This window comes from Pteropus alecto, unplaced genomic scaffold (genome assembly GCF_000325575.1).
Source record: "Pteropus alecto unplaced genomic scaffold, ASM32557v1 scaffold98, whole genome shotgun sequence".
NCBI lineage: Eukaryota > Metazoa > Chordata > Mammalia > Chiroptera > Pteropodidae > Pteropus > Pteropus alecto.
The window spans coordinates 10438598-10459882 of NW_006443570.1; the positions used below are offsets into that span (position 1 = coordinate 10438598).

At 47.0% G+C, this 21285-nt stretch overlaps 1 protein-coding gene across 1 annotated transcript in view; it reads left to right on the forward strand.

Moving 5' to 3' along the window:
* The window catches only part of MSI2 (musashi RNA binding protein 2), a 333055-nt gene that overhangs the window by 112825 nt on the left and 198945 nt on the right, over positions 1–21285 (forward strand). The window contains exon 5 of the mRNA XM_015599259.2: positions 16723–16815. Within this exon, the coding sequence (XP_015454745.1) occupies positions 16723–16815 (93 nt within the window). The remainder of the gene's footprint in view (positions 1–16722; positions 16816–21285) is intronic.

The window sequence follows — 21285 nt, forward strand, 5'->3', positions numbered from 1 at the left end:
AGATGAATAAATATGGTCTCTTCCTACAAGGAACTTGAACCTAGTGGGTAACTATCTAGTGATAATGGGAAGCAGAATGAAACAAAGTGCCACTGTTCAGGAATAGGTTACATCCTGTGTGGGTGTAGAGAAAGGAGACGTGGTGACTGAAGAGAGATGTGGGAATGCCTTAGAATGTTCATTCATTAGCTCGGCAAATGTTTACTGAATATCACTTACAACCCAGGTACTGGGAATATATCTGTGAACGAAACAGACAAAATTCCTGACCTCACGAGGTTTACTTTCTGGTGGGAGGGAGATGGATGATAAAATAAGGAAATCATCGAGCGTGTTCAAGGATAAGCTGGGAGACAGTCTAAGGAGTGCTGAGGGTTGGGGTGGGTTTGCAGTTTTTAAATAGGTCGGTCACAGAAGGCCTAGGGGAGAAGGTGACATTTGCACAAAGACGTTTGGACCGAGGTAGGAAGGTTTGGAGACTCACGATAGGGGGATAAAAAGACCGAAGGGTGCTCCTGAGCGCGGGGCAGCGTGAATGAAGGACGGGGGGATGGGATGGAAGTGCAGACAGTGGTCAGGGCAGCTGGGCCTGGGGTGTCGAGGGACAAACAGGAGGCGAAGAGGGCGGCAGAGGCCGTTTGGAACCTAGAAACAAAGGTCGAAACCTTGAAAACTGTGGCGATGGTTTTCGGTGTCTTTGCAGATGTCCTGTCCTGTCTCCCTGATCAAAACATCAGCCGCGTACCCCCACCTCGAGGACAGTGGTCCCTGTGATTATTTCTCATTTCTCTTCCCACGAGGTTTCATTCCAAGTAGCTGCTCAGAAATTGTGTTGATTAAGGGACCAGGTCTTTCCTCTGGGTTCATTGTACCACTGGCTCTTACTTCATTTCGAGGTCTCCCTTAGTACAGGCCAAGTACTCTGCAGGGTCCCAGGTGGCTCAGTCCTTGTGTTTTAACACATTGCTTTAACGTGGATCATCTTTGGGGCACAGAAAAAGTTTAGAGGCGCCAGGCCTATGAGCAACAGCAACAGAGTGGAAGACCAAGCAGGCCTTTCGAGTAACAGGATTTGGGGCCGGGGAGAGGAATGCCACATTTCCCGGCAGGTCTGGAGGCCAGAGACTTGCTGGCTGGATAGGTAGAGTTGCCCTGAGCTACAGATGCTGTTGAGAGAACAACTGTGCAAGACGATCATAGTTTCATATGTATCCTGAGTATTAAGAATCCAGATTTCACACAGGAAGAGAGGAGTGCCTTTGGTCAAGGGCAAGAATGGGCTTTTAAAACAGATTGCTTATCAGCCTGTTTTAAGGTGACTGCTTGGAACTACTGATATGTACAGTGATAAATGTATTAGATGTATTAGGTGTCACTGCCTGGGGAAATACTGATATTTCTCTCCAGAAAAACAAAAAACAAAAAAAAACTGACTTTTTAGACTTCTGCTTTTCTAAAGGAGAAGTTGACCACAGCAAGCAGAGGGCAGTGTGCCTTGGGGCAGTTATCATGTTCATGGGTACATCTCAGCTCCAGTTGCCATCAGCAGTAAGGTTTTCCCCCAAATGAATACTTGCTGCTAACCACAGACTGCCAAGTCATTCCAGGGCTTGGCACACTGTTGGGCCTGTCTGAGAGCGTTGCTCATGTGGCAGCTTGGAGTTTACTGATGAGCCGCACATAGATGTCGGCCCTGTAAGTACTGAGATCCGTCCTGGGAAGTGTGTGGCTGAGGTCTGGACCCAGTGACATTAAAAACTGATTCCTCCTTACCTTTCTAAACATCTTTGTTGTTGGGCACCATCGACCATTCATTCCCTTCTATTTGAAATGCCCCAGCTTCAGAGTTATATTATCATTGCCCTGTAACAAATTACCCCCAAATTTAGCAGCTTAAAGCAACCGTTTTATTGTGCTCGGGGAATATTCCTGGGTCAGAAGTTTGCACAGGGCACAGCAGAGACAACCGGTTTCTGCCTTGCCGTGTTCAGGGCTTCCTCGGTTGGGAAGACTTGAAATTTTGATGGTAACTTGATGGCAAAGGACCGGAGCCAACTGAAGACTTATTCACTCATATGTCTGGTGCCCGGGCCAGGGGTGGCTTGAAGAATGGAGTTGCAACATGTGATCCGTCTATGTGGCCGGGCTTCTTTACAACATGGCAGCTTCGGGGTAGTTGGACTTCTTACTCAGTGGCTCAGGGCTCCAAGTAAGAGTGTTCTAGAGAAAAGCTGGACCCCGCCTTGGAAGTCGCACACCATCCCTTCTGTCGTACTGTGTTGGTTGAACCAGTCACCAGCTTATTGTTACTCAGGGGAAGGGGCATGAAACAATGGGCCATGTGCCACAGTTGGTGAAGCAGATTTTTTTTTTTTTTTTTTTCTCCTGGTTTCTCTCCTGGTTCTTTGGCTGTTGTTCTGAGTTATCAAAAGATGTTGGGATTTTTCCTGAAGTTGTCCTTGTTCCTGCTTTTACTCTACCCTCGCAGGTCATCCACCTGCATGATTTTACTGGCCACCTAGACATTGGTGAATTCAGTCTGGGTCATCTGTCCTGATCTTTCTCCCGAGTTCCAGAACAGACACACAGATTGTCTCACGGGCACCGCACCTTTAGTATACCCGAACCGAACACATTTCTGGTTCCTCTGCAAACCTGCTTCTTCTACGTTCCTTATCTCAGGTGGTGACCGCACCGCTGACTCAGCCTCCTCGTGAACTCAGAACTCCTTCCTTTCCCTCATCTTTTCATCTGGCCATTTTACCCAGACGATTTTGTCTCCTGCTGTCTCTTAAATCTCTTCCTGCTTTGCTGTGCAAAAGATCCTTACTTTAGTTCAGCGTTCCTTCATCTTGGACTATTATGATAAGCTGCTAACTGTCTCACAATCTCTACAGAGTGACTTATCTAAAACACAAAGCTGGCCATGTTGTTTTTCTGCTTAAAAATCACTGAGCCCTTGTTTTGAGGGTGCAGTCCAGTCTCCTTGGTTATGGTCTGTACGACTCTCTGTGATCTTGTCCTGACCTCCATCCTCATCTTCCAGCGAACCCTCCTTTCCACTTGGTTTCTAGCAGTGCCAGACTTTAGTGCCTGAAGCAAACAGTGGTATTTCTCGCCACTTTGACTCTTCCTGCCCTTCTTTTATGTCTTCCAGGAAAACTCCTGCTCATCCTTTAAAACCCTACAGTCATCTGCTCTTTGAAGCCGTCTCTGATTCTCTAGACAGAGTTCATCATGTTTCTCTAGATTTTGTACACTCTTTTCATTGTATGTTTTCATAAGGCTCTTGTGAGATCTTTAAGGGCAGAGAACTAAATCTTTTAGTTTGAGCTTCTACGGCCTGATGGGGACTAGGGAGTCATTAATATGTGTTGTCACATGGCATTAATCAGGGGTAGTTGATACAGATCCTGGACATTTTCCCTGAATCTGCGATTGCCAGAGTTTCCAGGCCCCTCCTTATGTCACTCAACCTTTCAAGTGGTTTCTTATCAAGAGTCACCAATTGTACTTTTTATATATAAAGAGGCCCATACCAAATCACCAGCTGTGTTTGTCCAAATAGGAGGGGAAGGTTTGTCTGACTCAGACCAACGGGACCTTTCCGTTGCAGTACTATGTCTGTGTGCTTTGTGGCTCTCGAACAGAACTTGGCCAGCTCTTCTTCTTAGGAACGAGGCCTTTCATCTCTTTAGTGCTTATGCCGGCTTAGCAACAAGGAGCGCAAGAATTTCCCACAGGGAACGAGGAGACAAGGAGGATACCCCTGGGACCTTCGGTCGTCCACAAACGGGATAATTCAGAGCAGGGACTATTCTTTCACTCATTCGTTCCGCCCATATTTAGTGAGTGCCTACTGTGTACCAGGCATTCTTTCAGATGCTAGGAATACAGTGGTAGACAAAACAGAAGTTCTTAACTTTGTGAAGCTTCCATTCTGGGAGGTGAAGTGATCACTACTCTCCCTTAGGAGGCTTCTGTTCTGGGGGGTGTCTTCGCCACGTCTGATCTGGCTGTGAGTCCCTAGCTCAGTACTTTGTGCTTAGCAGGCAGTGAACAAATGTTTGTGGAGGAAATAAAAGAGTGTTGTTGGACAAATAAGGTTTAACTGGGCATTTTTTTTTTCTTTGAGGGAAGGGAACTCGATTTTATTAAGTACTTGCCAGGTGCAGGGCAATCTCCCATAGAAGATCCTGGTCTTCCAGGCAGAAGTGCCCTTCAGAGAGCCCGTGCGTCATTTGCCGGGCTGTGTGGCTGATTTGACAGCCCTCCAGAGTGAACTACAAAATGAGCCCTCCACGTTTCGGCTGACAGCTACGGGTCCCCAGTTGCCTCTTTGCCTCAATAAACATCCAGCCCAGACCAGTTAGCTGGGTTGGGCGCGTTGGGGAACATATCTTTTTCTTTCTCTCTTTTCCATTGTTTGGTGGCCTAGTACAAGTGTTTTAAATAGAACAGACATCATGGCTATAAAACATCTGTAACACTGCACATTTAGTAAAGTTCCTGGCGGCCCGAGGTCTGTTTGATTGGTGATGTTTTTGCTGCGACTGTTGTTTCATTTTCCCCCCATTTATCCCTCTGGAAAATAAAGTTTTCTTTTATGTGACGATTTATAGAAATCTGTTCCTGGCATGAGGAGAACACGGACATGTTAGGATATTAGTGTAGCAGAGAAATACTACCTCTGAGGCAAGGGGCACCTTTATCTTTTTCAGAGAATGGCCTTCCTCATGTGAAATAGTCTGTTACTCTTTGTAGGGTAAGGGGCTGCCTAGGTTGAGGTAGATAAAGATGCTGCTTTGCATTAGGTAGCATCTGTTTTGCTGGAGCATATTCCACCCTTGAAATACCGTGGTGGCCCAGTACCACTGCCAGGGGTGGGCTGATTCAGACTGGTGTCCAAGAAATCTGAGGGAAGTAGAATTGATAATAATCAGTCATTAAATTTATGGAGTGTGCTTCATGCCTCTTCCAAGTGCCTTTCCTTCTGATGGTTAGTCTGCGGAGCAGGCAGGGGAAGTTCGATCTCCATTTGCGGACGAACAGATAGAGGTGAAGTCACTGGTGGGGAAGGAAAGGTGATGGGGACGAGAGAGAGGCACTGCGTGCCTGTCATTCAGCCCTGTGCTAAGCACATTTCATGTGTTAGCTCTTTCAGTCCAATTTTGTAGGAGGAGAAGCTTAAGTTCAGAGATGCTCATTCACTTGCCCGGGCCACCTAGTATATGTGCGACAGAATTGAGATTCCTGGGTTTCTCCTCTTTCTCTTCTGTCACTTGGCCTGCTCGGGGTGCTGGGATTGGAACCTGGTCCTCCCATCTCCGGAATTTCCAAATCTGGTGCTCTTTTCAAGCCTTCAAGGCCCTCTTGGATTTAGAAAGATCTCCCTCCGTCTCTTGAGAGGTGAGACATTTAATAAAAGGTGGAGAGACTTGCTCACGATTCTCCTGGCTTCCCTTTTTCAGTGCAAACACTTTTTTGGGTCCCCCCTTTTCCCTTTTATGACCTAGCAGATGGCCGAGTGTGTTTCCCAAGACCCCACACCAAGGGTGCAAGGTGCTTATCTCTCTTCATGGCGTTCCCGCCTGCCCCGCCTTCCCTCCCACCCCCCCCACCCCCGTTTCTGGAACAGTTGACTGACAGAACAGGGAGGGACTTGCTGATGAGGGAGATGACCCCAGGCCACACGCCGGTCACTAGGACTCGGGGCTAGTACCTTCCTCTGGTTCATGCTTTTCTCGCCACTCTTGCCTGCACCCCCTTGCCAACATCGAAGCATTAAGGTGACCTGGCGCCCCCACAGTGGCCCTGCTTTTCTCTTTTAACGGCCTGATTGAAGAGTCACTCCGCTGTTTAAACCCTTTGGAAGTTGCCGATGCCTCCCTGGCTGGCCTTCCCTGCCCAGCTGTCTCCTCCTTGTATTCCATTGACATCTTGTGCTGCAGTCTTTTAGATACACTTGCAGCCCTTCGACCAACATTGAAGATGATACAGCCTCTGCTGGGGAGGCCCTTCTCTACTTCCTTTCCTGGCTGCCCACTGCTAACCTTCGAGCCTCAAGTCATGCTCAGCCCTGTGCTTCCGAGCCCCATTATGCTATATACTAACAGAGCTTTTTACTTGACTGTAAGCACCTTTGGAACACAGACCAAGTCTCGTTCCACTTTACATCCATAGAGCCTAGTACGGTGCTTGGCATATAGTAGGTCCTCAAAACACATTCGATGAGAGAATGAATGAACGAGTATGGCTTGCTACCAGACACATTCCTCTCAGTTTATCTTCTCTTGACCTCTTGATCGTCATCCTTGCTCTTTTGGGATTCAGCAAGCATTTTTTGAGTACCTACTATGTACCAGGCGCTTTTACATACTTATCTCTCGTGATGCTTATAGCAACTCTATGACATAAAAGTATCGCCCTTCACTTTACACATGACTCGCCTGACATTGCGCAGCTAGGGAAGTGGCTAAGCTGGGACTCAATCCCAGGCTTCTCCACTCTTCTGTGGCTTTTTCCCCTGATCAGTATGGTAATAATGAAAAAATATCTCTGCTTTGTTGAGGTCTCCATCCCCCACCTTTTCTCCCTTAAGATGGCAGAAGCTGCTTCTTACAGAGCCCTGATTGCACATTAGAATCTTCTGGGGAGTGTTTAAAAAATGCTGATGACCGGGCCTCACCATGGACCAATGAAATCAGGATCCCTGAAGGCGAGCCCCGTGTCAGTAGGTTTTAATGACTCCCCAGGTGATTCGAAGTTGCAGCCGGGACTGAGTGCCACTGCACTATGAGAGTGTCATGAACCTGCAGCCTTGCTCAGCTCCGTGGATTAGGTGAAACTTGCTCATCAAGAACTGATTGCCATGTGCATCTAAAATATGTTAATGAAGGTAATCAAGGCTAAGGGTTAAGGCTGCCATTTCGTTCTTTTCATGAAATCAACTGGAGGGTTTGGGGGATGGAATGCCTAGGCTTCAGAGCCTGCCTACTGGTAAAGTTTTTCTTCTTTCTCTCCTAAGAAGAGCTGTTTAGTTGTTGCTGATGACAGTGGGCCTCATCTCTCAGGTGGCTCCCAGCTTACCAGAGGAGTAGGTTCTAGAAGTCATCGCTGGGCAGTCTTCCCTAGGATACAGTCCCCCCACCCCCCACCGCCCCCATCGCTGCCCGAAGCTTGCTTTTCCTTAACCAAGGGCCTGTACTCTCGCCCGTCCTTTGTGACATGGCTTCCAGCCCAGCCCTTGAGGCTTCCTCACGTCATGTGGAGGATGCAGAGTCCTTCCAAGATGGTAGGTAAAAGAGTGGGCATTTAGTTTTGGTTCCCAGGAACTTTGAAACGCTTAACTTCATTATAGAAACCATCTCTCTGGTAGCTGCTACCCAGGTGACCTGAAATGTTTTAGGAAAAGAGCAGTTTAGGAAGTAGAAGGGGATGTTCTGAAGTCATCAGCACAGCTGTGCATTAGTCAACCGAGGCCGGCACACCGCTGGCTCCGGTTACCTTGACTACGGTACCTCTCAGCTTGGACAGAGGCACTGGGGAGGCTCACGCCGGGGGGAGAAGCTCTCAGGAAGGTTTGGGTTGTAGGCATAGGCTCAGGTGTTGGTTCTTCTTAGCGCCTCCTGTGAGCTATGTTCTTGGAGTAATAATTTCACATTTGCTGTTTGTGTTAGTCAGAGCAGGGCTTCATGCCCCATGTTTCAAAGGAAGAACGTGAGGCCCAGAACTGTTAGGAGACTTGACCCAGCCTCATCTGATCAACCAGGGTCAGTTATTTAGTGTGTCTCAGTGTACAGAGATGGGCTTGAAAATGCACATCAGGTGGATAGAGAGAAGATATTGTAAACTTCTTGTTGTTCTTTCATTTGGATCATTTCTGTACGGCAGAATCACCTTGGACCTATGCTTTGGCCAGGGGACCCAAGACCATCCCTGTCACCATTTCTAAGGACTTACTTCTCATCGTGAGTCATCTTCTGCGTCTTCAGAAGAATTCCAGCCTGGGTGGGCGAACTGGGCACCCAAGGCTGAAATGACAAGCACAGATAGAAGGAACTGAGTTCACACCGGCCCGCCATCCTGTCTGGCCCTTCTTTCCCAACTCTTCCTGAGATTTATTAAGAATCTGCTTTGGCCGCCTTTCCCTTTGGGAGTGGGCGGGTGGGGACGACTCGAAAGGCACATCTTTCGGATGCAGCAATGCACAGCTTCCTGGCACATCGAGCCACACACAGTAAAGGGTACTTGATTTCGTTTAATACCACTGCCGTAAAAGATTATGGGTTTTAATTGCATCTGCATATTGGTCATCATTTGAACACTGGGGTCTTCCGCATAGTGAGTACAGCTCACTCTGTGGTGAATATTGGGTGGGGGGAAGCTCTGAGCAGAATGGAGTGATGGAAAAATTACCTGTGAATGCAGAGCAGCTCGGTGCCTGTGATTGGGTTGATGACCAGGCAGCCAAGCCACCTCGCTCACTATCAGTTGATGCGTGGGTCACGATCCTTAATTTCCTGTGCTTTCCAAGGCAGCACTCCATCTCCACACCTTTTCTGTTACCTCCCCCAGCCCCCAGTCTGAGTGGCACAGTCTAGGATATTACTCTCTGATACCAATCTGTGGACAGGTCAGCCTTGCCGGCTGCAGCTTTTCCCCCAAGGGTAAGAGGAAGTAGTATTTTTTAAATTAGTCTGGGAGGGAGCCAGGCAGAGGGCTCTGAGGATGGAGAGTTTGAGCTCCTAGCTGGAGCATCCCGATCATTTCGCCACAAGCACACCTTCCCCTTTAGGTGAGTTACTGTTGTTTTAACCAGAGGTAATGTTGTAACCTGACTAGGTCGGATAATTGTGTGTAAATTATATTCTAGCCCCATATAGAGGAAGGCTATTTTTTTCCTTCCAATTTTAAAGCTGTTTAGAGGGATTGCCAATTGTAGCCTGAACCTTAATGCTTTCTGGCTAATGGCTCTAGACGGGGAAGGAGCGTTCGGAGAAACATTTGGGGTTAGATTTATAATTAGTTTCCTCTGAAGTTAAATTAATTTCTGAATTGGCAATATCAGATATCGTTTCACCTTTGTCCAGTGGTCAGCCGTGGATGAATCGAGGCACACAGAATTAGCTGGCAGATGAAGCGGTGGAGAGCGCACTGTCTTGAACACTTGGATTTATTTTAAGCTCTTTTTGTATTCAGACTCCACTTTTAGGGATCTTTTCGGTCTGTCCTTTAAGAAAAAGCTTTATTGATACAATTTACCCATTTAAAGCATATAGTTCAGTGGTTTTTAGTGTGCATGGTTGTGTGCACCCATCACCACAGTCAATTTTAGAGCATTTTTGTCACCTCTAGAAGAAACCTCATACCTTTTAGCCATCACCGCCCTTCCTCTCCCCCAGCCCTAAGTAACCACTAATCTACTTTTTGCCTCTATGGATTTCCTATTATGAACTTTCCCATGAATGGAATCATATACTACGTGATCTGTTACCACTGGCTCCTTTCACTTAGTGTATCGTTTTCAAGGTTCAGCTATACTGGAGTGTATATGAATGCTCTATTCCTTTTTTGTGGCTGAATAATATTCCATTATGCGGATATGTCACATTTACTTTATCTGTTCATCCATTGATGGACATTTGGGTTGTTCCACTTTTTGACTATTATGAATAATGCTGCTGTGAACATTTTGTGTGAAAGGTCTTAGGTAAACACGTGTGAATTTCTCTTGAGCATCTACTAAGAGTAGAATTGTTGGGTCATCTGGTAACTGTTTACTCGTTGGAAGAATTGCCAGACTGTTTTCCAAAGCAGCTGAACTGTTGTACATTTTGACAGCAGTGTCCAGCCTGTCCTTTTTGCCTCTTTGCTTCAGAATTGAAAAGGGCAGTCAGACTTGCTTCTCAGCTGTGCCTTCTTTTCCAGTTGTGTCTTTCTGCTGGGAAGAAAGAAGATGACCCAGTTGCAAATGAAGGTGTAGGAGACTTCACTGAATAGAATGGGCAAGATTTTGACTCTCCATTTTTGTCACTACCGGTGCTGTGTGACTTTGGATGCTTAATATCTCTGAGCCTCAGTTTCCTTGACTGTGGAAGAGCAGCTGAAACCCGCCTGGGGTAGATTGAGGCCTAAGTAAGGCAGCTCATGAGAAGGGCACAGCCCAGGGCTTGCCCGCAGCGGGTCCATGGTGCAGGCAGAGCCTCAGCCTGAAGGAGACACAAATACCAGGACCTTCAATAGGGGAAAGGGACCTTTCTCAGTCTCTTGGATCTTATTAGGTAGGAACCTGTCCATGCATAAACTCTGGCCCCATTTTTATGATGTGTTTTATCAGAGAAGCTTAAATTCTTGGGCAGCATTCAGGTTGCTCCTCCTTACAGTTCGCCTTGCTCTCCTTACTCCCTCACCTCCCACCAGGTATCACCTTACCTTTTGAGGCAGAGACTCGTCTCTGTGGCCCTAGTCATCGTGAGTAAGCAGTGACGAGTGTGACCTGCTTGCCTTGGGAGGGCAGGTTCAGATTGTCGCATGTGTAGGGATAATGTTCTCCTGCTCATGATTGGTGGAGAGCTTCCAAGTGGTCTCTCACTCCACTGTCCCCAGGAAAAGGTGAGACCAGGGCCGTGGTGTCCTGGGGTCTCTCCCAGGTAGATCCCTGTGTTAGTTTTCAAGGGCTGCCATAGCAAGTTACAACACGGTGGGTGCTGTAAGCAGCAGAAGTGTGTTCTCTCACAGTTCTAGAGTCTAGGAGTCTGAACTCTAGTTGTTGGCAGGGGAGAAACTGTCCTCTGCCTCTTTCTAGCTTCTAGCAGCTGCTGGAAGTTCTTGGTGTTCTTTGGTTTGTAGACCCATCACTCCAGTTTCTGCCTCCATCTTCCCATGACCTTCTCTTTTGTGTCCCCCTCTCCTCCTAAGGACACCAGCCACTGGATTTAGGGCTCATTCTATATCCAGGATGATTTTATCTCAAGGTCCTTTACTCATTACATCCGCAAGGACCCTGTTTTTAGATATGGTCGCATTCTGAAGTTCTAGGTGGACATGAATTGGAGCGGGGGGCGTCTTGTCAACCTACTACATGTGATTGTAGAAACATTTGGAGAAGTTCCCCAGTATCTGACCTGTGTTCTGGTTGTGTATGCTAAGTGAGTTTTGTGACTGGATTCAGATGTGCTGGTGCTGGTGCTGGTGCTGGTGTTGGTAGCAACAGAGTAGTTTAGGGGGAGGAGAGAAGGATGAATAAAGTTCTGGGAGAGCTTAGGAATGTTCGAGGGTAGGCCCCTTAGAAGAAACACCCTAAGGAATGGGGCTTTAGAGTTTAAGATTTCGGTGGCCTTAGCCAGCCCTGATAGAGCTTCCTCATCATACAAAAATCGGCTTAATTCTCAAATGCAGAGTGACATAGGAGAACTGACGTGTTGCCGATAGCACGCGATTTCATCCCAGATTCTGAAGAACAAAGGGCTCACCAAATTCAGACTCCGGGATGAAATCGTGTGTTATCTGCCAGCTTATCAGTTCTCCCTTGTCACTGCTTTGGCTTTAACTATCACGTGACATCCCTCTGGGACTTGATTTTTCCATCTGCGTCATGGGGATGGTGGACAGTTGGGTTTGCAAGAGCCTGCTCGGGACTGGCACGCTAACGTCTTTCTCGGATTGTTCCACCTTGGGGTCCCCACAGAAGAGAGAGCATCTGTCAACGAGCCTGGGATCCTGGGCAGTGAAGATGGCTCATATTTTTTCACGAAGGGGACTTTGAACTCTTTTTAGGAACATGATGCTGGCAAGAGCTGACTTAATTTCTCCAGGCCTTTCTCATACCCATTTAAGGCTCTCTAGAGTCATTCCCTGCCTTTCCACGCATTTGTCAGGATTAAGAAATATTTGTTGTTGTTTTCTTCTGTGACAACTAATATCTTTGGACCAGTGCTGTTGGATCTAAGTTTTCTCCTTCAATCTCATTCTCAAGTGTAATTTCTCTTTTCATCCCCCACCTTCTCATTTCAACACACACGTCCACACACACCTGCTTTATCCTATTTTATAAAAATACAACCGGCGGCCCCACTCCCAGTGATCATTTTCAGATGGCAACACATTTTTTAAAAGGGAATTTTTGAAACAACAACAAAAAAAGCCAGCTCTCTGGCTTTTAGAGGCCGGAAGGTAGAGTGTTCTTTGCAGCTCCAGTTAGCAGCTGGCTTTGGCCAGTTCTTCTGTGTAAACAAGCAATTTTCTGAACCGGAATGGTGCTGGGGTTTTCTTTGTGGAGCCAAGAGGTTTGTGGAGAGCAGCGATGTTTAGTTAAATTACTGGTCTAGATGCAAAACTTTGCAGCAACGAGTTGTGAGAGTCTGAATACTCCCCACTCCCCTATGTGTGTGTCACACACGCACGCGCGCACACACGCACACCCCCCACTTCCCAGAGTGCTGCCTTAAACCACAAAAGGAGAGCATCTGTTGAGGGAGAGGGTTGTCCCCCAAGTGGCACAATGCTCTTGGTGGGTATCTAGTGTCTCTAAGAGGAGAAAGCATTCACATATCAAAGTGTTTTCTGCAACCGCTCCACCAACAACTCTAAGCAAAGGAAATTTAAGATCAGTTTCTTAGTGGATTTTAGGCTGAGCTCGCTCTGGAGCAGATGGGTGGCTCTCTCCATCGTGGCGCGCTGTGGGGGCCGAGCCGGCCGGCTGAGCATCGTGGCATGCAGTGGCGGGCTTCACTGTACCTTGTGTGGTTAAGTACTGTGTCGGCGTGAAGCCTGTGGGTTAGGAAACAGTTAGTTACCCGCCAGGCCTAACACAGGAAGAAAACACAGGTGGCTCTCTGCACTGTGGGTGGAGAGGATTTTTTATCATGCAGAGACTGTAGAGCCGGGAGGCCATGGGGGGACTTGAACTACTCACTGTGTCCAAGCTGAGAAGAGGGTTAAAGTTGTGGAGGTACTGGAAGGTTCCTGAGGCAAATAGAAGCCGAGACTCAAGCATTGGGAATAGAGTTACCCGCAAACACACGCGTGTGAGTGGGCACACACACACACATGCATGCACGCACACACCTACACGGAAACCTTGATAACATCGATGGGAATTTGAGGACCTCCAGGCAGCGCCCCTGAGAGCCTGGACACGGCATCCCAGTGTGTCCCCTTCTTGCCCTGCCCTCCTCAGCAGCCATGGAGATGGAAGGGAAATGGGGAGAAAGTGTGGTTCTGGAGTCCTCTGCCTGCTTCCTGAGTTCCTCTCCAGAATGTAAATCTTCGAGCAGTCCACAGTCCGTCCAGCAGTGGTGCCATCGGGATTCTGGAAATAAATCACTCCCATTTCTCCCAGCGCACGCCAGGCGGGAGAGTTCACCATGCAGACCCAGAGGCCCCCAGCCGCGGTGCTCCAGCCGCGGTGCTCCAGCCGCGGTGCTCCCCTTTCCTGCAGCCCAGACGTCGGCGAGCGGCTAACCAAGTGTCGCACATCTTCCCGGTGGCCTTTTCACGTTTGGAAGGCTTTTTGGTGAAACCAGTTTCCTTTTAGTGTTTGTTGATGAGTGGGATCCATCACTGTATCTGAGCTGCTTCCTGCAGAGGATGTTTTAGTAACTCGGACGCTTTGGCTCATTATCTGGGGCCTGGGATTTCTCATCCTTCTTTTTTAAAAAAAGTGTTTAAATACTTTTCGAGACTGTGTAGATTTATAGCTGGGCATCTGCCCCAGTGTTTAGGGCTGTGTCTTGGCAAGTTTACGGCGATGGGGCAATGGCGGAGGGTGTTAGAGGGGATCTTTTCATTTAAGCTGTTACTGGGGAAGGCACATTCTGTTGACTTCTGTTATTTGGAATGAAGACACGTTGGTCGTTTAATTCTCTGTGTCCGTGTGAATGTTTGGAGTATAAATAAGGCCTGCTCCATACCCATCTGGCTCTGAACAATGTGTAAATGAGACCATGGGGTTCATTTTTCTAGAATGCCTCTCCAGAGTTTCTTTAAGTTGAGAATTCCACTTGTGCATGTTTGTAGCTCACATTAGTGTTTCTTTATAGATATTTAATTAGTTGGCTGGGGTAAAAAAATAGGAATGAAAAGTCTAAAATGAAACTGTTGGGAGTCTTTGCCTATTTGAAATCACATAGAGATGCAGGAGAGTGTTTTTGAAATTATAGTGGAAGAGACTGGAAGCAATAAGAGTAGATTTTTCACAGCTTTTTGTATAAGGTATCTTAGTGCTGAATGTTTATTATAAACTCGAAGGGTGAACTTAGCAATCAAGTTTGGATTCAGTTACAGTGACCATTTATTTAGCATCTACCAGGTGTCTCACTAGATACTTTGGCATGTTATTTAATTCAATCCTAAGAGGAACCTTGTGTGGTCAACTAATTATTACATTTCCATTTTATAATGGATTAAATGTCTCATTATGTTAGATTGTAAGCTCCAGCACCTAGCACTTAATATATCTGTTGAATGAATACATTAGGAAAGTTAGGTTAGTAAAATTTGGCGATTAGTGAGTGTAGGGAGAGATTTAAATCCGGAGAGGGCCTGATGGTGTTTCACCTCAAAAGTGACCGTCATCCACCAGGGAGATCAAGGAACACATAAGAGGAAGATGGACAGTAAGGAGCAGAATTAGATGCTCACCATTTAACAAGAGTTTCTTGGATCTTGGTGTTGTGGACGCTGGTTGGGATCTTTCTAGAATGTTCTCATGTACGTGATCTCATCTAACCTCCCATTCATCCAAAAGAGACAAAAACAGTAAATCACAGCTTGAAGCACATGTGCAAACCACTGCATGGCTCTCACAGCCAATAGGAAGTCGCGAGGATGGTGTTCTCTTAAAATAGTTCAGGAAGTCCACCATTTCAAAGGTTATTCCAGTTGGGTTGCGGTGGCACAAGTCCCCTCTGGGAGCTGCTAAGCTAAACATGAGCTCCTCGAAACCTGGGAGCCACCTTTGTCGTGGCCATCGTACTTACAGATTCATGAGAGTTCGGGGCTAGGTGGGACTTGGAACTCTGGTCCAGGACTTCGCTGTGCAGAGGACAGAACCCAGACCTCAGGGTGAGTCCTGCTCAGGGTCACACCCAGACTGAGACATAGGATAGGGTTTCCAGTGCCTTTTATACTCCTCGGCACAGCCTACCAGTACTCACTGTGCCCTCAAGTGTCACTCAGCTGAGGCTTTTCTGTTGGGGGCAGGTTGGTTGGTTCTTATCTCTCAGCAAATGTGTCAGGAGCCTTGGTGATGACACTGGTCCAGGCAGTCATGGCCTCATACTTCGGTATCCTGTATCGAATTATAATAGACATATGTGACATTGTGGACTTTTTATGTTCCAAGATGTGTCTCATTCCTTTATTTTGGGGTTTCGGTCATACTTTTCTTCTCATCAAACATTTCTCCCGAGCTTTACATAGGTATAACTGACAAATAAAGTTTCAAGATAAAGTGTGCAACATTATGATTTGGTATATGTAAATATTGTGACAAGATTCCTCCCATTGAGTTAAGACATTGAGCTTTTATATGCAGTCACACTGGTGAGGCCTGTACCACTGAGTTTTTAAGTTTTTTATTTGACATTAAAAAAAAAACCCACAGAGCCTAAACTCAGTCTTCAGAATAAAACTTACCTTCTTTTTTTCCTTTTTGGCTCCTACATGCAAGATTTTTGATTTCTGCTCTGAACAGTTTGTCATTGAGCTTCCTTCTTCCTTTGCTTTGGAACTGATGGAGTCCTGAAATGTGGCCACACACATTCGTTTTCGTAGACACCAAACATTTGTGGGTTCTGTATGCCCAGTTCTGTTTTTGCCATTTCAGGGGGTGTCGAGAGGAATGAGGAGCTGTCACCGCCTGGGGGAGGAAGTCAGGAAGACGAGATTATCAATGACTTTAGGTGGGAAGTAGTGAGTTCTGTGAAAGGCAGATGGGTACAGTGTTAGGGGTATTTAGAAGAGGGAAGAACAGCTTCTGGATGGGGCGACTATAGAGATATTTTGAATTTTGGAGAAGGTCGTTGGATCTGGGACGATGGTCATAACTTGCCATTGAAGATTTGGGCATGAAGAGGCATTCCAAGGAGAAGGACCTATGTGGGTAAAGGTGTGGAGACCTGGGGATTAGCTGGGCTTGACTGGGTATAGGGTGAATCAAGGTGAGTCATGAGGAATCATGATGGGAAGGAGGACTAGTGACTAGAGAGTGGCCCTTGTGTGTGAGGTCAGTGTCTGTCTTGTTGGCAGACATATACCAGTGCCCAGAACAACTCAGTGTAGACAGTCCACACATATTTTTGAATTAACGTGTGATTTGCTTATTGACAAATTTTATGGTTACTTTTCTGGGCAGCAGATTTTTATGTACATAGTTCTATTTTGTTTATGTCTCTTAGGTTTCAATAGCCTTGGCACACGACTTTTCTCTCTGTGCTGGTATATCAGAATAAAGCTGTGCATTATGTCCAAAGAGGTTCTGAAGTCCACTCTGGGTCTGTATGAAACTCGAGCCTTTAGGTTGTGGCCTGAAGGCCTAAGATATCCAGAGCGACTGTCTCCAGCATCCTCAGACATCCGAAGGCCCCACTCCGTGTAGCTCGAGTCTCTCTAAAATTGCCTTCCTAGAGAAATGTGGAGAGTGGCTTGTTTCAGCATCTTAGCAAGTGTTGCTTCAGATAACCTGGTTAACCCATGTCTTCTTCTTGCCGTTTCTTGCAGATGGTCACAAGAACAAAGAAAATATTTGTAGGCGGATTATCTGCGAACACGGTGGTGGAAGACGTAAAGCAATATTTTGAGCAGTTTGGCAAGGTAAGCAGTGCATGGGTTGGAGAGCACATACCTGATCAGTTCGTAGAAGAGGCTGTCATAGTCACTGCCTTTGCCACAGCCGGTTCCTCAAGAACCTTGTCCTTGAACTTGGCCATCATGATTTAAGTGGAATTCGGCGGGAGCTGAGACGGAAGAGCCCGGCTTGTGGTTGGTATGGCGCCTCACGTGCCTGCAGGAGCAGACAGAGTGGTCTTTGAGTGTGGTAGTGTTGGCATTTGCTGGCCACGTGGGGCCTCGGCTGGGAGCTGGCGGTGGCAGCGACTGGGGAGGGATGTGGGACTGAGTCATAGGACAAGAGCTCCCACAGAAGCTGCTAGAGGCCTGTGAGACTGCGCTGGGCTTCATTCTGTGCCTTTCTGGATAGCGCGTTGGAGAGGAGTTCCCCTGGGGCCCTTTGCAGCTAAACCCAACCCTGTCAGATGTCCAGGGAAACTCGAAGGATGCTGGGCCTCTACCTGTCAGAATGTCTGTGAGACAGCAGTAAAATTATCCCCTGGGCTCTGCTGCTGGAATAAGCTGAGCAGCACTGAATGCCCCAGATCAGTCAGGAAACTGAATATGAGAGTGTGTGCGTGTGCGTGCCAGACAGACAGAGTCAGACAGAGACAGATAGACGGGATACGTAATCAGGGGTGATGTGCTTAATTCAGCCTCTTTCTAGTTGGTGGGGGAAGACAATGCCTCCTTGGAGAGTGGGTTCTTCTTGAGGATGACACAGTCCTTACGTGAGTGTGTTGCCCTATGGCAGCTTGTGGGGGGCAAATGGGAAACAGACTCTTGTTGGCTCTTATGTCACAGGAGGCTGGCAGGTGAGTAGCTGAGCTGACTTGCTTTCTGCATCTTTCAGTAGTTGTGGACATTGTCCTGGGAGCCAAGTGTGGAACAGTTCCTCTCGCACAGGTCTGTACGCCCCCCAACTGAGGGGCTGACGTGGCAGAGGGCTGTATCCTATAAAAGACCCTACACCTGTTCTAAGCTTCGTCACTTATTCCCCTCACCTTCATGACAGCTGTCACTCTTTTCTTGGGTGACACAAAGGCACCGCACCCACCGCCCAGTCTGAAGGTTCTGTGCTTTGTTTGCCCGAGGCAGTGGACAGCTATGACCCTATTCCAGGTGTGTCCAGTTGTGAGCTGCTGTCTGGGAAGAGTGCTCTGACCTCTGTTTAGCCTCGAAATGGAGATTTCTTTTGGTCTCTGGTATTAATCAATTTCTGCATGGATGAGAGACCATGCGACCAAGAGAAACCAGCCTCCTCCAGCCCAGCCTTGCATTCAGAATGGCACTTAACTGCCCTTCCAGGTCGGCTGTGAAAGACGTCTTCCCCACGGCACCATCTGCATTGCCAGTTGGGGGCTGCTTCATTCCGGCCAGTTCTAAAGAAGAGCTGAGTGTGTTGGTGATCCTGTACGTTATTGTACTTCACTTTGAGATGGATTTAAAGCACCAACGGGGGATTTGTCCATTGCCCAGCCCCATCCTGCCTAGGGAGAGAGATTGGAAATAATTAAATGAGACAAGTCCAGCTCGCATAATAGAAGACTCGGGAGTGCGAGCCCTCTTTGCTACCGTTCCGCCTTTGAAACAGGGCCGGGGGTAGTGTTTGCAAATATCAGGTGGGATTTTTTTTTTTTTTTTCAAGCCACAACCTGCCTTGGAATCTCATGGGCCTGTTTGTGGGTGTCAGGGAAGTTGATGTTGCCCAGATGGGCTGCTGGCATATTCCAGACAGGCTCGTACTTGTCACGTCTCTGCACATTCCCAACTCTTGGTTTCTCTCTCTCTCTTTCTCTCTGTCTTTCTGTCGTTTTTCATTAACGCTCACAGTTGCAACCGAGTCCGCCAACAGTGGGAGGCTCTGCAAGCTTTGGCCAGGCTCATGGCAGCAACCATGACTGCCCTGAGAACAGTTGTCCTCTTGTCTGGGAGGCAGTCACAGGCCGTCTTCCCTGGCATGGCCCTCACCGGGTCTGAGGCCATTCAGTTAATTTTGCAGTAACATTCATTGGTGGATTCCGGCAAGATGGGTAAACTTATCAAAGGTTTCATTAAAGGAGTAAGGAGGCTTTTGAATGTATCAAAACCGTAATACTCTCTGTGCTCATGTTTTAGGAGCTTGTTTCATGCATATGCTCTATACATTTTCTGGGTCTGTCTTTAGAATAGCTTTCTCCTCTTTTGGCTGGTGGCTAGTGTTACGTTTGTGTCCCCTTGGGCAGGGCCCACCACCTCTCAGGATTCTGGTATAATTCAGTTGAATCCAGAATGATCAAAGGAGAGGAGATTGCTGCTGGGCCTTAGAGGCAAAGAGTAAATCCAGCAACCTTGAAAGGAAGTAACAGTAACAAATTGGCAAACTGACTCTGTCCTGCGGTAGTTTATATTCTGGTTGAAGTAAACAGAACACATACACGCTTACACACACGCATGCATGCATACATGACATATACGCACACGCATGCACACATTCCTGGCTCTGTAAAGTTGTTTGGGGCTCTTTTCAGTTAGTTTACTGCAAATCAGTGAGGTGTAATTTTATTATTATTTAGTGACTGCATACTAAGTGTTGGGTACTGGGCCAGGCCCTTGACTTCTATGATCTCATTTAATTCTTCTCTGGATGGTTGGAGGAGATATTGCCCATTTTGTAAGATCGTTAAATCTTTGACACGAGGTTCCATAGCCCCCTGAAAGAGAGAGTGAGATGCAGACTCCCCCTCTAGGCCACATTCCTGGCCACATTCCAACTGCCGATAGATCCACAGGATGGACTTAGGGTGAGGAGGAGGCAAAGGAAGGAGAAAGATTGCGCCCCCTTCACGGGCCCTGGGACAGGTGGGAGCCTGGACATATGTCGCCTCATTTCATCGGCACAGCAGAGTTTGGTACCATCATCCCCTTTGACAAAGGTGGACAGTAAGGGTCAGGGGCGTTAAGTCTTGGCTACGGTCACCTAGGTAAGGCAGTATAACAGCCAGAATTCACACATACTCTCCTCTTCCTCCTAGTCTAGAACTTTCCATCCTTCTACAGTCTCCTTTCAGGGTTCGCCACCCTCTTCTCAGGTTTCCCTTGCTGTCGTTCCTCTCTTTTCCCATCTTGCCTGAGGTGGCAGCTGCTTCAGCTGTTTATTTCAGGTGGCAGTCAAGATGGGTAAGACTGCTATCATGGGGCCGAGCTAAGGGGTTTAAATATGTCATTACCGTAAGTGGAGTGGGTGCGGAGTGACACCCTGAGAGCTTTAAATAACTCAAATCGGAGGCTCGTAAACCCTTTTGTGCTTTTCTCCCACCTTTCTCCCAGGTTAGGGATGTCATTACCTGTTTATATTTAAGGTGAGATCATGAGGTATGGCCATTAGCATAAGGACTCTGCTAACTTGGATGGCTGTCCTTACCCCCTGGTGTTGTCATTGGAGAGCGGTAAACTAGAAGGCATTCCAGGCCCTCGGGCTTGGTCTGACTATGTAGTGACCTCACCGTGATACCTGAACAAGCCATTTCTCTCCTGGAGTAAGTTTCTCATCTCTGTCACAGCTACTGTCTTCTGCTGCTGGATTGAGAAAGCAGCCATAGCGAACAATTGGGTGTGACCGTGTTCCAATGAAACGTATATTTACAAATATAGATGGGGCGGGGGGCACATTTGGCTCATGGGCCATAGTCTGCCAACCCCTGGATTAGATTATTTCTAAGGTTGGTTTCAAGCTTGGAAATTTCATAATTTGGAAAGTATTTAAATACACATATATAAGTGGATAGTTAGATAGCTATCTAAGTTATCTATGGACTGTAACCAAAATAAGATATGAGTAGTAATGAGCATGATATAATAAGTAAAATGGTCATAATTGTGGTAGAGATAATTTCTGGACTTTAAGCTGAAGATTCTATTTGGAAAAAGCTACTATTTATAAACTGGAATCTTCATCCTATGAGTAAGATCCAGCAAAAGTGTAGAGTATTTCCAACTCCCTATTACGTGTGCTGGATCTAAATTAATGAAGACTCAGAATTTGAAAAGTTCACATTTTACTGTGAAGATTTTTTGCGTTGATGTTTCTGCATTAGAGGGATGTGTGCTTTGCGGGAAGCTTTTTAACGCATTTTAAAATTTGATTCTCAAGGCTGTCAAGCAAGATAGGTGGGATAGCTATCATGTAAGTGACAAAACTAAGGTTGAGAAAGGTCCTTAAGTTGTCCAGGATCACACGGCCCATGCTGGATAGAGCCTGGATAGTCACTCATTTTTGCACAATCTAGCCCTTACCTCTTTTCGCTATTTATAAACCTCCCACTTTATCATTAAGGAGCCGGGCACTCAGAAGGAGCAGCTTTGTTCATTTGTCAAGAATGTTGATACACAGTAATTTATTTTACTGCTTCCGGTTTCCTGGTGGACGTTATCTGTGCTCAAGATTTCATACAGACAGGAATGATGTATATAGAC